The 17,938-nt window shown below is 39.6% G+C and overlaps 1 protein-coding gene across 1 annotated transcript; it reads left to right on the top strand.

Moving 5' to 3' along the window:
- The first annotated feature begins 1,637 nt into the window (after positions 1–1,637).
- iqce (IQ motif containing E) lies at positions 1,638–17,614 on the top strand. The gene is made up of 22 exons (XM_051386598.1): positions 1,638–2,091; positions 3,511–3,552; positions 3,881–3,923; positions 4,026–4,175; positions 5,004–5,105; positions 5,258–5,328; positions 5,740–5,853; positions 5,937–5,987; positions 6,080–6,150; positions 6,238–6,310; positions 6,680–6,720; positions 7,371–7,522; positions 8,241–8,296; positions 8,410–8,639; positions 8,902–9,009; positions 9,873–10,146; positions 10,277–10,363; positions 11,208–11,335; positions 11,503–11,594; positions 12,789–12,887; positions 13,114–15,219; positions 15,356–17,614. Exons 1-21 carry the CDS (start codon positions 2,020–2,022, stop codon positions 13,236–13,238), a joined length of 2,181 nt encoding a protein of 726 aa, XP_051242558.1. The 5' UTR covers positions 1,638–2,019; the 3' UTR covers positions 13,239–15,219; positions 15,356–17,614.
- Positions 17,615–17,938: the final 324 nt, after the last annotated feature.

A 17,938-nucleotide genomic window follows, 5' to 3' on the forward strand; every position in this document is an offset into this window, starting at 1 on the left:
ACAAGCGTTGATTGGAGTGTTGTTTGGTAGGTGTGGACCTTTTATAAAACACTTTTTTTTTTTTACTGTGATGACAATGACAAGTTAAATTTGTATTAAAAGCTCATTGATGAAATCATGTTTGTTCAGTGTCATATTCCCATCATCTCTGTGGATATGGTCAAAAGAAATGATCGATTGTGTTCCAGTAAAGCGCTCTCTAGCCAGAAGTCACTTCTCTGGCATTAAAAAACAACAGTTAAACCAGTTAGAAGAAACTGTATGTCTTAGATGAGATCTGCGATGGGTTTGTTTGCCCATGAACAAAACTATGCTGGTTTGCCTGCTTTGCGGCTCTGGGGGTCCACCACCTGTGTAAACAGTGTGGATGAGAATATGATACAGTAACAACAGGCCACTGAGTTCTCTACAGAGTGTAGGAGAAGAGGAGAGTGTGAAGAACGATGCAAAAGGAGAGAATTAGAGAGTGGAAGAAGTTCATTCACATTTCTATTCATCCACATATACTGTACATGCCCGAATGTAAACAGCAATGCAGACCTTACCTGTGCTGACATCCCTTCTCTGACTTTATTTAACTCCCTGTTTCTACATGAAAAGGATGCTGCTACTTTATATTGGTTTTTAGGACAAGAGATCCATGCAGTCATAACATACTCTGAGTATCATTGCTTGAACCTCTCTTTATTAGTTTGTATTATGCTGCTATTTCTTACCTTCCAGAGGACCAAAAGGGAAGCTGGAGTGATGAGAAATGCAGCATGGAAAGCAAGATCCTGGAAGTAGAAATGAATGAGAACAGAAGATGAACATCAAGTAGCAGATAATCAGGAGGAAGGAAAAAACAGAGGGAAGATTTACACGCAGGAAATTTGATTCCAAACTCAAGCTTTGCTGAAAAATTATTAACTAACTATTACAATATGTCGAATAAGATACTGCATTTGATATGTATTTCAGAATATACTGAGATTATAAAATAGGGGGGAAAATGCAGGAAGATTTAAAGCTATTAGGATACGATCTTTGGTTTGGTAAATAAGTTGTCACCTATGTATACAAACTACTAAGTATTTTTTCCATGCAGGTTATGGTTTTTTTTATCATGTTATATAACGTTACTGTACAACATATCGATCTGCTGTGGTCAGAAGCCAACAAGCAGAATGGGGAAACACTGGATGAGTCCCAAAGTCTCCTTTACCTTCCCCTATGCTCGTCTCTTTCCGTGCTGCTCATTGGAGGAAAACACTTTAATGCCCTCCTTTTAGCACCGCTCCACCAATGAGCATAAGTGAGGAAATCAGTGAGACGCAAGGAGGGATGGGAACTCTTTACACTCATCCCTGTGCTGCAGCTGAGTTACCAGCTCTGTCAAGCTAATCAAAGCTGAAAATGCACAACCGGCTTACATTTTCAAAATAAGAATTTTATTGAAAAACGCCTGGTCATATTCTTTAAAATCATACATATATTTGCCCTATTTCGAAACACACTCGATGAAAAATATGTAATAAACTATAACATACCGAACTAAACGCAACTTGACACGTTTGTGTAGTTTTTTTATTTCCTCTTCATGCTTATATTTTGAAGGCGAACCTCACGTAGTTTCCGGTTCGACTGTGACTTTTTCCATCTAGCTTAACGCAGCTCATTAACAGCTGCCTGGTTGCTAGACGACTCTATCTGCAACACTGATGTGAAAACAGCAACCCCCCCCTTCTCCGTGGAAAGAAAACAACATTTTAACGGGGTTTTTTTTCGGAAGCTATGGTCAACAGTGTCTTTCTTTTTTAAAACGTGGAGAAGCCGCTTGTGTTGTGGGGCGGAAATACGAGTGGTGTGGCACACAGCTAGCGTCTCTTTTGTAGCCCCATGTTTTTGTTTTTCACCAAGTAACGTTAGGAAGAAAAAAGAGGGGGCAACCTGAAGTGCGCTGTGTGAAAAGAAAAATGAGAGGATTAAACACGGACAAAGTCAAGTTTTCCAACTTAACGTAACATTTGCTTGCCAGCTATGTTTAGTTCAGCGGCTAAGATGTCTCTGGAGGCGAGTGATGTTCAAACTGATGAAGACTATGAAGAGCTGGTGAGTCCTTTAGCTTTGGTGCACTGTGTCCCTTCATGCTGTAAGTTAGTTATTTATTTTTTAAGCCTGTTGTGGTGATATTTATCACAGCTTATGTCAGTTTTCTTTTCCTGATGTGTTTCATGGATATTTCATATTGTATTCAATGTATAACAATAACAGTACACAACAGCTGATAAACTGTACACAATGATAATAACTGCAGGAAGGTGATACATTTTGAGCAGATTATTTCCTGTGAATATTGATCAGAGGTTAGTTTTCCTGATATTTTGGGGAATTTTTACAATACTGTCTGTAATATGTAGTTTTTTCTATTTTTAGACAATCAAAATTCCTATAAATATTTGCTTTTTTTGGATAAATTATGTGTTTTCTTCTCATTGTTCTGTTTGTTTGAACTTTTCTTATGCAGGATAAGGTTGTTTAACAAAAGGTATACATATCTTGTGTTCAGATCATCTAAAATAAATATCTAAACTATAAAAATAATAATTTCTATTTAGTTTTATACACAGCACAGAATGAAATGCCAAACTATTGGCCCACTTTTCTGTTTGTAAAAAAGTTTTCTTACACCCCTTGAATTTAAAGAAGGTCTTGTGACCCCGTTTAAGTTTGGGCAATCCCTAGTGGGGGGGAACCAATGATTTATGGCAATTGTTCCCAACACTTTTACAACCATTAAAGGTGCGTAAGATAAAGTGATGTTTACTTGACTTAGTTTGAATGAGAACATATCAGTTAAATCCTTCTTGTGTATTTGTCTATTTTCTCATTTTAAAGACTTTCAGAGATTTGTCTTTTCACATGTATTAAACAAGAAAAAAACAATCATAAGAAAACAATTGAATTGTTTTATTTGCTAAAACTTATAAACTTATAAACTCTATATTCTGGCAGTAGTACAGGTGAGCTGTGAAAAAATCAGGTTCCTCTGGTTTGTTGTAGGGCTCATAATAGCATTTCCACCAGGTCTGGATAAAAAAAACCAACTAATTGAAACCAGGAAAGATAGTTAATTTTTGAGGCTGTAAGATACAGACACTTTGGGACTCTGGTAATGAGCCTTCAACCCTTTCTCTCCTCTGATTGGTTGCTTTTGTCCAGGCCCGGGGAATTCTTGTCGTTAGGAACGTTAGGACGAGCCAGTAACCCGAGTAACCGGATTTTTTTTTCACAGATGATCTGTCTCATGTACTTGTAAAAGTTAGCTGCAGCTTTAATCACTGTAATCATACATCCTCTTAGATTTATCAATGAACCCCTACAGGTTCAATCACTCAGGTTGGGAACAATTGGTTTATAAGGGTTAACTTAGTGGACACAAATTAAACATAGACTAAACATTTAAAACTCAAACTTGCATTTTTAAATCGCAGATAAATGTTTTTTCTCTCTCTCACTGACACACACTAGGTTGAGGATGGCTTCTCTTTCTCTGCCGATATTCTGGAAAAGGTAAACAAATGATCTGTTAATGATGAATTTCATCTGTGGCAATGCATGTAGTTTATTGTTATACCCTTGTTTTTCTGTTTGGGCTAATGTGTGATAGTTATTGACCGATATTGGTTGTTCAATAGCCGATGCTGATATTTCGAGAACAGGGCTGCCAATGGCCGTCATGTATAATTATGTTCTATTCTATAGCAATTACAGGCATATGTTTACAGCAGGATGCATGAGAGTTAAAGTACAGGACTCAAAACCAACTTTTGCCTTATGGATTTAGTTTGATTAATAAACCTTTGCTCTGCTTTATCGCCTTTTATTTGTTCAATATCAGAGTACAAGGAGAAAGAGACCTGGCAAACCTCCTCCCTCTCCAAGTAAGACATGCTCAACTGCTCTGTCGGAAACTTTTGCAGATACTGTAACAAATCCGCTTTCCAAATTCCACGATTGTTTATATGCAGTATGTATATTTGTAGGGTCTCCATACCTCTCCAGTATGAATGTGAACCCCAGAAGAGTAGCAGTGGCAGCCTGGAGACTTCCAAGGGCCTCCCTGGGGGACACCAGAGGGGACACACCTGGGGAGAGTGGTTCAGCTCGCCTCACATCCCTCAGTAACGGCCATGGTAGGCACCGTACAAACATACAGCTGAAGCTCTCCTCGGGAGGGATGGCTTTGTAGGTGTCCGGCTCAGCACTGCTGACTTTGGGAAACTGATGATAAGCAGCTCTGCAAGTGTTACAACAATATTACATTTGGCTTTGTCTTTCTGGGATTTCAGTAAAAGAAAATCAGTTCTCTACTTTTTAAAGGTACAACAACCTTGTACATATTTTGGTTTTACAAAGTTTTTATGCCATTACATTGTTATAACATGTTAGCAAATACACTTAGTCGCCAGTTTATTTTGCACACAGAGCTAAAACTAAGCAGTCTAATACAGCAGTTCTGCATTCAATTCTACCTTTATGAAGGTTATAATGTTAATGTTTTGTTGAAACTGTTTTAGAGGGGTGTTGATGGTGTATGATCACTATACATCATTGCATTATACTGACAGGTGTTTTTGTTATTTAGCCTGCGCTCATTGATATAAATGGGCTGGACAAAATAATAGAATCACTACAGTGTGTTTATTAGCGTTCATCACCTGCCTGCTTCTGGAAATTAATCATTAATAGTGGAATTTGCTGGCTGCTCAGATTAAAGAGCTGAAATATGCTTAAAAACTCCGTAGAGTTGTAGATGATCTATGGCTTTGTTACTTCATCATTTCTGTACTTCACTATTGCGTTATGCATTCTTGTTATTTTATCTTTTGTTATACCAAAAATTGGACTAGGGGAGCCTGAGGGAGCGTCTTCTCAAGGGGTGTTAAATTCACAAGTCAGATGGAGTATTGATTTTTTGTTGGGAAATATCTTGAACCTCTCCCTGTCTGCTTCTTTTTCAGATGCATCCCAGACGCTGAGATCAGAGTACGATGTCACACCAGAGCTTCTTAAACAGACCTTGAGCATGAAGAAACACAAACATCTCAACTCTGGATCCAATGGTGAGAGAATGTATAGGTGTGTCAGAAAGTGGAGACGGGCGAAGTTGGACGTCAGATTTTGTGCTAAACAGAGTGGATATGTTGATGAGAATGTGAGTGACTGTGTTTGTATGATTATGTACCATCTCCCTTCTTGTCCCTGTGTGTATCAGGGTTCACCTTCAGCACAGGTGACTGCAAAGGAAAGGAGGACATGTATGATGAGATCATTCGCCTCAAGAAGGTAAAAGAGATACAGAATGCATATTGTGTTCAGCTTGCTCACGAATTTATGTTAATGCATTCAGGAAGAAACCCCCACTGATGGATCACATTGTGCATCAGGGTAGTGCTGTCTGTCGTAGTGAGGCGGGAGATTTTTCTTCTGCAGGAGAGTGTAACATGACGTGTGCATTTCAGGTCTGCTTAAATGGCCTTGAACAAGGCATTGAATGTCTACCAGCTCCAGTGTGCTGTTCTGTCGCTGACTCAGATTTTTTTTTGTCTGCAGAAGGCAAAAGGGGGGTTTAGACACTTTTTTTCCCCCTACACAGATTAAAGCTTTATTTAGATTTGGCACCTCAGGATGTCCATATGCTCTCTGTATGTTGAACTTTCTTCATGTGTGATTAATCACTGGTGCTGTTCTGTGCAGAGTCTCCAGGCGCAGAAGTCTGACAACCAGCAAATGAAAGCCAAACTACGCCGCCTGGAGGAAGATAATGCTAAAAGAGAGAAACAGATAGAAGAACTGTTGGATCCCACTAAAGTATGATCACTTAATTGCTTTAATTTTTGTGTTAAGAACTTTGAACAATAGACATATTTTAAAACCCTTTTCCCCCCCTAAAGGGATCTGAATATACTCGTAGTTTGGTGGATAAGAAAAAAGAAGGGAGTGTGGTAAGTATATACAGTCTGTTGATGAACATACCAGAGATTATTTTTAGGTTTGATCTTAGACAGATTTTGTCAAATGGATTATTTCCATCAAGGTCCTCAATGGGTTGAAACAAAGAATCCTGAAGCTGGAGCAGCAGTGTAGAGAGAAAGAAAATGCCTTAAGGTAAAACACTCTCTCACCTTTTAATAAGTCCATTTTGATTCTGTGTGAAGCAGCATAATCTTCAGGTGATTCTCTCTTTTCTTCCAGTAAACTACAAAGTGAGCTGAGAACCACCAACCTGGAGGAGCTGAAGATCACAGTAGAAACCTACTTTGATGAGGTAAAATATATGCCTCCAGATACAAAATGCCTGCTTTTCCACCTGAATGTTAAAGTAAAACATATTTTGACATGTTACCAGATACAGATTTTATACGGATACAGGAGAACACCTGAAGCAACAACCAAAGGAATGAGAAAAAAAAACGTCTACTTTTATAGTTACAGTTACAGTTATACAGGAACTTAGTTGAAGTGACCATCCTATGAGACAACAATACCAGCATTGGGCCCAAGCCAATTTGAGTTTGAGACCCCTGTTGTTATAAAAGATGTTTTCATCACGTTTACTTTGGTTGCAGAGAACAAGCTCAGCTATGGAAAAGGAACTCAACTTGTAAAGTGTATGTTTGTGTGCCTCATCTTTCAGATCCAGAGGCTGAGGATGCTTCTAGAAGCTGCAGAGAAAAGGTATGCATCTGCTGCTACTGCTTTCAGCCGATACAGTAAGCTGGAATAAACTTGTGTTTGTGTCGGGTCATCAGATGTGGGTCCAGTCCAATGCTTAGGTATAAATGTGATCCTGGGCTTCTATCTTATACTGGTAATAGCTTTTTAATTACTATAGAGTTTCTATTGAATAATTATAGGATAACTGTATCCCTTTAGTTGATTTTGGCTGTAACTTCGTGTCCTCAACTGTTCTTTATCTTATGAGTACTTGAGTAGGTTGTTGGGTGACTCATGGTCTTTTCATGAGGCTACCAAATCATCAACAGAAATCCTGTAAATATATCGTCCCTTGCTTGCAATGTCACATTGGAATTACAGTGTAAATGTTGCAGATGTCACTTCACAGAACTGAAATTGGACAATGGTTTTTAACAAATATAGGTTTATTGATCAGGCACAAAGGATCAAATCAGTCACTTTCCTTCTCCTTCACCTACATTTAGGGAGGGAGAGTGGATTAAAGGAGTCCTTTAATCTGAAACGAGTTGTTAGAGACTTGGATGTCCTGGATGCCCACAGAGATCATTTAAAGGTTGCAGGATTTGTGGTGAATGTTCAAAAATACTCTCATCCCTGCATTTATTATCTCTGTCTTTCTCCCTCTACAGTAGCCGAGCAGAGAGTAAATGCTCCCAGAGACAGCAGAAAGCTTTAAACTCTGTGGTTCATCGTCTTTCTGAGAACCTGAAGCAGGTCCAACAGGAGAATACAGCGCTCAGAGAGGAGCTCAACACTGACAGTCCTGCAGGAGGAATCAAAGGTCTTTTCTCACACTACAAACCCACGCTGACACCCTTGTCCCAGTGCTCCTAAAACAGATTAAAAGACATTTACCTTATTTATTCCATTCATCAATTTCTAATGTTACTGCTGTACCTCTTCTAGATGTGACACTTTTTACTCAGGTCACTCCAGCATTATTGGTTTACTTTCTTCCTTGTTCTGCTGTGCATTTGCAGTGCATGTGCAGAGTTTGAGGTTAGGTTAAGTGTCATCTTACTTAGAGAAATATACTCACATTTATTGATTGAATGAGTTGATAGTTGATTTGTGATTTACCACATAACAATCTTGGTATAAACGGTATTAACTATTGCTAAATTTGTATTAATTTGTGTACAGTTCCTTGTGTTTACTCTCTCTCTCTCTCTCTCTCTCTCTCTCTCTCTATATATATATATATATAGAGTGCTATATAAAGAGCACTGCAAACTAAAATAAGAAAATAACATAAATGATGAAAATAAATATGTGGAATCAATTACAGAAATGAATGAAACATAATGACTAATCATTCATCAATAGCAAACAATAGCTAAATATGAGGAAATGTAGCGCTTTCAAAGTCCTATAACAGTCGTTTAATTAATTTTATATAGTTAAAATGGTTGTAAAGATTTATCATCTAAAGTTGCATTAATTCCAAACCCTGCAGTAAAGGATTAAACACCATTGTGTTATTGTATTCTCTCTCCAAGGTTACAGAGAGTGGAGTAAACAGAGACTGTTGAGAAGGCTGTTGGAGGTGGAGAAGGTGAGATAAAACTGTAACTAGTTGCCCATGTAAACACATGCAGTCATCTGTGTCGGATCGTCTTACACAGATAGCAGCTTCATCACAGACCAACTCCTCTCTCCTCCTATCAGAGGCTGGAGGGCAGCAGAAAACACACCCAGTCAGCAAAGAGCGGTGGACGGTTGGATCGGGAGGTCCAGGCCACTCCCACCGAGATTCTGGGCTTTACCATGGCAACAGAGGCAGTGGTCTCTGTGGGAACAGTCACTGAGGAAGGGGAGGAGGTTTCTGATCTGAGAGAACGCCTCAGCCAATTGGAGAAGGAGAGGGCGGAGCTTGAAGAGACTCTGTCAAGTAAAGAGTGAGTGAGCAGCAACCGGAGGCCACTCGGTTCACACACAGCCTTTATAAATAATACCCAGTGTATCCATCTTTTTAAGCTACAATAAATGTTCATTATCTAAATTCATGACATACACCAGAGGGAGAAAACAATTTAAAGTTGGTTTACCAGACTATAAGTGGAGCTGCACCTTATTATTACATCAGTGACTGTTGCTATAGGCATAAAGCCATTGCATTTTGTACTTGAGACTGAATCTGTGTTGTGTTTGTGTTTTCAGTTATGAGTTGAGACAGTTGAGGACAGAAAGAGAAGAACTGGAGAAAGAGACAGAACGGTGGAGAACTGAGCAGACAACAGTATGGGAAAAGGAGAGAGAGCAGCATAAGTATGTTTTAGTTTTGACGTGCCACTGAAATGATTCAACCTATCATCTATTTATAAACATATGTCTACTATTTATGAGCTTGAGATTTATAAGATTTTAAAAGTTCTGCTTGTTTTTACCAAAATGCATCCATATACATGTACATATTCTTTGAATGTATGGTGTCACTTAAAAGGACTGTCACTGACTGCTGTTGGATTTACATCTGAAACAGTCAATTTCTACTAGTTGTTCCAAATGCACAGATCACAGTTGATGCCTGTCATACAGATGCTTTGTAGTTGATTCAAAAATGTCCCAGCAAACACAGTTGGCATCATCATAAAGATTCACTGGAGAATTGTCTATATGTAAATAATAATCTATATCTATATCTATATCTAAATATATAACAGCCAGACAAGAAACAGTGAAAGAGATTTGGCAGTGTGGGCGATGGTCAAATAAGTATTATAAAGGAATTATTAAGAAGATGTAGTTTACAGATGTAGTTTGCTCTTACAGACTAACCACTAGTCTTCCAGTACTGCCAGCTGGAAAGACAGCTTTTTTTAACAGCTGGTTTAACCTAAACAAAATAACAAGTCTAGTCAGTTGGCAAAGAAACTGATATTAATTAATATCTAATATCCAAGATGTGTTAACTAGTGCTGTAACTACCTAAAATCAAATATGATGAGTGTGACAAATTAGCTCCCTCTCAGAAAATTAAATGTATATTCATCTCAAAACCGAAGTTATTGGTTTGGCAAGCCACAGATAACAATTGTTATTGTTAACTCCACTACCTCCGACTCAACTATGGCTGTCGAGTGTTTGCATTGTTTATGTATTATTCAGGCATGTGAGTTTGTGCTTCTTAGACAGGAGTTGGACCAGTTGTGGATGAGGATCCAAACTCTGGAAGATGGAAGTAAACCGGCACCAGCTGAGCTCTGCTCTCTCTCTGGAACATCACCAGAGGACAAGGACAGTCAGACTGGAGCATGTCTAGAAGAGGGAGGAGAGAGGGACGCTGGAGGTAAAGAACAGAGGGAGGGGGAAGGAGATGAAGAGTTGGGTACAGATGCTGAGCAGAAGGAAGAAGAGAAAGCAGCATTGGTCATCCAGACAAACTGGAGGGAGCACAGAAATAGGGTATGTAACACACTGCAGTTATGTAAAAGAAGCTATTTGTGTGTGAGGAAAAATATTATATAAAAAATGTCCAGACACTTTGTCTCAGGTTTCCTCTTTCTGTCTTCATCTCTCTGCATTCTATCTTAAGGACATTGTGATGTTGCAGTCAGCATTAAGGGGCCACCTCCTCAGACAATCACAGCTCAAGGACCTGCTGAAAGACACACAGAATAAGGTTACACACACACACACACACACACACACACACACACACACACACACTCATTCTCATCCTCAATCTGTAAAGCACCAAAAAACATATCAGAATCGCCATATTCAAGTGTTTTTTGTGCATCATTTGAATCTTAGTATCAATATCACATTCATTCTTTAAACTATTGGCACATGTTAAATAGAGAAAAAAAATATTAATAGATATGCTTAAATAATTCTTAAGACCAGTTTGTAATTCTGGGTTCACAGTATTACACAACAGTTTGCACTTACAGTCCACTAAGTAGTCAAGTCAATTTTATTTGTATAGCCCACTATCACAGGTCATACATTTGTCTTAAGGGGTTCTGCAATCTGTACAGCATATGACACCCTCTATCCTTAGACACTGTTTGAATAAAGAAAAACTACCCCCAAAACCCTTTAACATTGGAAAGACGGTGGATGAAACGGTGGTAGAGCCACAGAGGAGGGGTCCCTCTTCTAGGACTGAGTAGATGTTGAGGGTACAGAATATACCAAGATAGTGAATTTACAGTATGTATAATCAGGATAAAAATATGGATTGATTGTAAACGTGTAGAAAACATATACACGGGAAGCAGCGTCATGGCATTGAAAGAGAGTAAAGGATGTGAAAATGAAAATTTAATTGTACATTCACATGTATGCCCGGAACAATACTGCTAGACATCATTATAGACGGACTCAAGCTGAAATACACAAGATGACTAAAAAGCATTTTCTTCATCCCCATCTGTCTCATCTCATACATGTTTTCCTGCCTCGTCCCTTATACGTCTTTTTCCATTTTGCTTGGTCTTTTCCTCATCTCCTCTTTTCAGGCTGTAGAAGCGACAACCCGCAGTGATGTTGTGTCCTCTGTAGACGGGGAGGTGGATGTGGTTGCCTTGACGATGGTACAGTCTGCATTCAGGGGACACCTGGCTCGCTGTAGTCTTGCAATAGAGAGGTGACTTATGTTTACACAGAAAAATGTTAAAAGACCAGATCCAGTCAAACATACAGTGCATTCTGCTACATTATGTGTGTGTGTGTGTGTGTGTGTGTGTGTGTGTGTGTGTGTGTGTGTGTGTGTGTGTGTGTGTGTGTGTGTGTGTGTGTGTGTGTGTAAATTAGCTCAGGGTTCTCTGCGCCTTCTCTAATGGCAAACAATTTGCCCATGCTGGTACCAAGAAGAGCTCGCTCAACACACACACCCAGCAGAACAGGTGAGGTTCACACAGACTTTTTTAAAGTATACATGAACAAACAAACAAACAATGAGAAAACAAACAAACAACATGACTTACAGTCATTATGAACAGAATAGGGTCACTTGTGTTTTGGCTGCTGATAGGAGACTTCTTTACGCTATACAACCAGAGTGTTTGTTGAGTATGCAGCACTGTGGCATTGCCCCGCTCTCAACCTCAATATTGCTCGTTATGTCTACCCTGACGCCTTTTATGAGTAGTGATGGATCTCACTGGCACACTGATCTAATTCCAGGGTGCCTGTCTCCTGTGCCCCAGACAGAGCTTTGACAGCCTCTTATCAAAGACAGATGAGGATACTCCGCAGCCCTGTGATACCAGTAATGTTGCTGCCTCACATAACCCCTAAATTTGCCACTGTTCGAGAGCCCTGTCCTACGTTTCTGCGTAACCACCACCTTTCCACATCACTTTCCCCTCCATCTCGGTGACTTTCTAATAGGCTGACAGCTGATGGGTGCATTGAGCGGAGCAGCGTTGTCAGCGTTTTATTTTCCTGCATGCTTACAAGACTACCCCTGCATTTGATGTGCAGTGGGATTCACTGAGAGATTTTGGACTGTGCCAGTTTTAGCTTTTGTTCCTGATGTTTGGCTTTTCGGCTTCTTTCTTACGTTTTGCAAGAATACGTTTGTTACAGTTTGGGTTAAAAACATGCCAACACAAAAAGGATATATATGTGGAATATGAATTAAAATAATACTTTAATTCAAACATGACATGGCAAGGTCCACATTTTGGTGCTTACTGTTGAAGGTCCGGTGTGTAACATTAAGGAGGATCTATTAGCAGAAATGGAATAGAGCTATGTTTTCATTAGTGTATAATGACCTGAATATAGGAGTCGTTGTGGTTTTGTTTCCTTAAAATGAGCCGCCGGTCTCCTTTCATAGAAACTGCCATGTTAAACCGCCATGTTTCTACAGTATCCCAGAACTGACAAACCAAACACTTTGCCCCATAGTTTCTCCTGCACATTCCCAGGTCATCAAATGTAGACGATAGCTGTGTACAGTTCAACTTCACCACTAGACGCCACTAAATCCTACACACAGTACCATAGCTGCATTACCTATGCATATATTTGTGAGGATGTGTCTGAATTGTGCCTTAATGGCTGGTTACTGAATGTGTTATTTTGTTGCCAAGGTGCTGCATCCTTCCATAAAGATGATGAAAAGCAGGGTGAAGAAGAAGAACCCTGGCTCACCTCTAACACTCACTCCTCCAGGATGACACCCATAACAGGTTAGAGAGAGATGACACATGAAATTACAAAAACTCACCAGATCTTTGGTTCAGCCACAGTTTTATATGTATAAATACTTCATACTAAAAAACGATTTGTTCTACCTTGATGCAATAAAGGACTTCTAATTCTACTGAATGCACCTTCTATCACGTGTTGAATTAATTAATAAATTGAATGATGTCTATGCGATTAAGCACAATTATCCCTGTATATCTCCTGCAGACCAAACAGAGCTTCATTGCACAGCTGAGTCTGGTGGCACCGCTGCAGTTGATTCGGATGACTCTGATGACATAATCGTGTCTCCATCCCGTCCTCTAAGAAGCAGAGAAGTCTTAATCTTATAGACCTTCTGGGTTGTGTGTGTGTGTGTGTGTGTGTGTGTGTGTGTGTGTGTGTGTGTGTGTGTGTGTGCTGTGTAAGTGTGAGGGAAGAATTTCTGCCTGTGTTTCTACTCAGAGCCTGTATGTCAGAGACTTGCACAGTCATACGTACCAAATCATTATGGTTTGGGTTCTTACTGAACCTGCAAATGATAGCTGGGATATTCCAGTATTCGTCAGGATAACATTGAACATACACAATATTTGCTGTCTGCTGAATTGTCGCCTGTATAAGCGCATTTTGTTTCTACAGTAATAACCAGAATATTCTGGCAAGTTGGGTGCAGGGTATTTTATGACAGGAAGTTAAGAGGCACATAAACACCTCACTTTGATCATGCTCTTATTTAGGATAATGTCAAAATACAATATGTAGATGCAGTGACGTATTGACACGAGACTATAGGATATTCTCTTTCAGCGTAGAAGAAAGCACTCACTCAAACATGAAATGGACATCGCCTTTAATTCTAAGCTATTATTCTTGTGGTTTATCATTTCAGCCAAATTTGAATTAGTCCTATGTTTTCTCAATGATTGTTTTGTTTGCCAAAGTGCCTACTGCATGAATATTCAAATTAAAATTGTTAATAAATGTATTCATTTCTCTTAACCCAACTGGCCCAAGTGAGCCACATCACTATAAATTCCTCTGGACTTCACAGGCTTGAAATGATTAATGAAATATATTTCTACACGACTGATTTGTAACACTTAAATGTCATTACACTTAATTTTGTCATGTGTGCTTAAATGATGGCTGATTCCGAGATATGATTCTCAACCGATGCACTATTGAGTTAAACTGTGAATAAATTATAGATCAGTATGCTGCAATACTAAAACACACGGTCAGAACAGTGGAGGATACACAGGGAGTATGTCTAATGCCAATAATGTTTGTGCTCTGAACCAGACAAATGATAACCCAGAGGGAGGTCAATAAAGAGAATGGACGAGAGCAGTTTTCTCCACATGATGTGTGTAACTTAATTTCTGAGACATTCAATAAAATGCTGTTTTTATAATAAAACCTCTTGTGTCTGTTAAGAAAAGCGATGGTGGATATGTATATTTACTATACAGTGTACAATTCTGAGGAACATTTCCAAGGTTCATTTATCCTTTATACTTCACTACACTAACGCTTCAGAAGGAATTATTGTACTTTTTTACTCTACACGTATTGACAGCTATAGTTACTAGCTCCTCTTTAGATTATAAACGTTAGGTAAATCATAAACCTATGAAAAACAGTACACTGTTGAAGATTAAACAAGCTGTTTCCAACATTTACATATACTCCAAGCAACATCAACCCTAGTGTTAATAGTGCACACCATAATAACTTATTTTATCTATTTATTTAACAGAATACGGTGATAATATAAAAACACATTCACATTAAATCCTAAAGATAGAAGCAAATACCCATAATGGTGTGGGAGCATCCAGGTTTTCGTGATGAACTGCGCATGCGTACAGGTGAACATGTTAAACTTCTGGCATCCAGCTTTAAGTGAAAGGTGTCTCCATCTTATATATATATATATATATATACTGTCAATGGTCTCCACTGAAAAATTCTAATTCTTTTTTCTTTAAAAATGCCAAGCGGAACAAAACAAACCAACAATTCCACCGTCGGAACTTAACAGTGTAACACGTCGATCGGAAGTAAACAGCCGCCATTCGCGTTACCCGCATGGATTCATTCAGTTCACACAAAGTGGTTTTCGTCCATCAGTAGAACTTCTTTGTAAGTCAACAACAATGTATTCAGTCGAGCGTTTCAGAGGGTTTGTCAACGAGCGACTCGCCGCTGCTGTGGAGGAAATAATGGGAGTGTTTAAAAGAACAGTGTCAGAGTACGAGGAGGAGATCAGCCGGCAGAACAGACTGCTGCACATAGCCTGGAAACCCGAAATAAAGATACACAGGATAGGTGTGTACAGATTAATCACTGGAATTACAGAAAACAAAAGGAATAGATTCTAATCCTGATAATTAGTGCTAATTTGCTCGTATTGTTTCCCTTATAATCACAGTAGTATCTTATCCCTGTTGTTCTGTCCCTCCAGAGCTCCCACAGCAACATGTCTATGAGGAGGAGGAGGAGGAGGAGGAGGAGAAGGTTCAGCTCTGTCACCAAGAGAGGAGCTCCAGTCTGGACCCAGAGCCTCCACAGTTTAAAGAGGAGCAGGAGGAGCTCGTACTGAAGCAGGAGACTGATACCTTTATGTTGACTGCTACTTATGAAGAAGATGATCAGACTTTGTGCCTGCGTCCCGGTGAAACTGTGTGTGCAACCGAGAAGGAGTCCGTAGTCGTCACATCACTAAGAAGCAGCTCCGTGGTATCCGAAGGAAAAAGTGACTCTTGTGTAGCTGAGAGACGAAATCAGAAAGGGGGCAAGCGTGGAGATTCAGGATCGACTAGACACGGGGAACCAAAAGCAAAGAAAAAACGTAACAAAACAAGAAGTCACACTAACAATGTAAATAACTCTCAATGTAATATCCACACAGGTAAAAAGCCCATAGTATGCGACACGTGTGGGAGAACTTTTATGTTTAAGTCCCAATGGTACATACACCAGAGAATCCACACAGGTGAGAAGCCATATTCCTGCAGCTTCTGTGGCCGAGGATTCAGTCAGAAGAACTCACTGAACACTCACAGGAGAATGCACACAGGTGAGAAGCCATATTCCTGCAAAATCTGTGGGAGAACCTTCAGTGATCCATCAGGCGTGAGTTATCATAATAAACTGCACGCAGGGGAGAGGCCATATGCGTGCAAAGTGTGCGGGAGTGCTTTCATAAGTCGCTCGGACATGGTGATCCACCTTAGAGTACACACGGGTGAGAGGCCGTACATTTGCAACATATGCGGGAAAAGTTACGCCCGGAAGCCGTGCTTGAAAAGGCACAGCAGAACTCATGCGGGGGAAATGCAGCAGGTTTAATAGTGACTTGACAGTCTGATGTGTCTCGATTGGGAAAGCATGTAAGGTCACGTACGAGCAAGTAGCTTTGTTCTTTTGTGCGAGACCATTCAGTTATAGTGGTTCGATAGTCAAAACACAGAAGAAACCGCATAATTGAGCAGTTGTGGGAACTTGGGAGTTTTACTCAAATCACAAACCTGAAAGCAGGATCAATACACACAGCAGAGAAACCTTGAGCTTAAGTGTCCATCCATTCATTATCGCGGCGGCAGGTCGTGCCAGACGTATCCAGACGACCTTTCCCAGGCCAGATGAGATGTATGATCCTTCCAGCGGGTTCCGGGTGTCCTCCCAGTTGGACATGCCTGGACCAACCTCCTATGGAAGGCACCCAGGAGGCATCCTGATCAGATGGTGGAACCACCTCAGCTGGACCTCAGTTCCTTCTGGCTACGTTCAGGCTTCAGGCCAAAGCGAGCCGAATCTGGATCACATGTTTTCATTATAGTATGAACAGCATAAATCACATGGGATCTGATGTTTTCAATTCAGATTCAGGCCACTTTCATACGTGATCCAAGTCAAAATACAGATCTGATTTCTTTTACAGTGGGACCTCAGTGTGAACAGACATATCAGAACTCATGTAACTTATTGACTGACATTCATCATGCGGCCCACTTCGGGACACTGAAATCTGATATTGGCCACATTTAAAAAGCAAAGCGAACAACCAATCTGAGCAATAAATCTGAGTTGAGTGTTGAGGCTTGCAGTTTGAACAGAGCCTTTGATGCGGAGAAGCAGCAGCTCCCTCCGGATGTCCGAGCTCCTCACCCTGAGCCCGGCTGCCCTATGGAGCAAAGATGAGATGTCAATATTTTGATGTAAAGATATCCTTCATATAACTATAACAATAATAAGTTAACAATAACTGTTAACTTATATATTCTTGTGCTCTATGAACCTCCTAGAACCCTTAGTACATCTGGGACTAGCTTACTGATTTGTTCCAAGAACCAAATATGGTGAAACATCATTCTGTGATCATGCAACACAAGTAAACTCTGTCCACTTTAAAGTCAAAGCTAAAACAAATGTCCTATTTAACACTGCTTATTCTAGCCAGTAATGGCAAAAAAACTAGCTTAGTTTAGCTTGTAAGCAGCCTTAATGTGTGTTACATAAATTAGTTTTAAATAAAAAAATTTTAATTGTGCCTCTAAATGTGGGAATATTTAGTTTTTGTATTTTCAACAGATTAAAACTTCACTTGTTCTTCAAATTGGAAATCTTTTCTCTTTGCTGTACTTTTATTACCCTGTAAAAGCTAATTGAATTGCCCTGTTGTATGAAATGAGGTAAACAAATAAAGTTGCCTTGCCCATTATTACTTACTGTTATTCATATTTCCATGGCAACAGTATTAACTTGAAACAAGCAGATGTGAAATGTTAGTTGCACAGTGAAAGTAGTGGCTGTTCAAGTAACGGTGTGATGTTGATGGTGTTTGTCTCTTTATGAAGCATCTTGGAATCACAAGTTTAACAAGGAATTCATGTCCATGTACCTCAAGTAGTATTTGATAGTTTTATATGAAGCCTCCAACACATCATCTGAGTGAGTAACATCACTGCTTTACATTACCATAAGAACTCATATTAAAGGTCCAGTGTGTAACATTTGGTAGAAATTGAATGTAAGGTTTGTTTTC

The sequence above is a fragment of the Dicentrarchus labrax genome, unplaced genomic scaffold, assembly GCF_905237075.1.
Source record: "Dicentrarchus labrax unplaced genomic scaffold, dlabrax2021, whole genome shotgun sequence".
In the NCBI taxonomy this organism is placed as follows: domain Eukaryota; kingdom Metazoa; phylum Chordata; class Actinopteri; family Moronidae; genus Dicentrarchus; species Dicentrarchus labrax.

What these genes read in the sequence shown, in the direction of transcription:
- iqce (XM_051386598.1), top strand. Translation starts at nt 2,020, where the DNA reads ATGTTTAGTTCAGCGGCTAAGATGTCTCTGGAGGCGAGTGATGTTCAA. An exon ending in AACTGTTGGATCCCACTAAA is followed by an intron (nt 5,854 to 5,936) that starts GTATGATCACTT and finishes CCCCCCCTAAAG; the next exon opens with GGATCTGAATATACTCGTAG. An exon ending in CTAGAAGCTGCAGAGAAAAG is followed by an intron (nt 6,721 to 7,370) that starts GTATGCATCTGC and finishes CTCCCTCTACAG; the next exon opens with TAGCCGAGCAGAGAGTAAAT.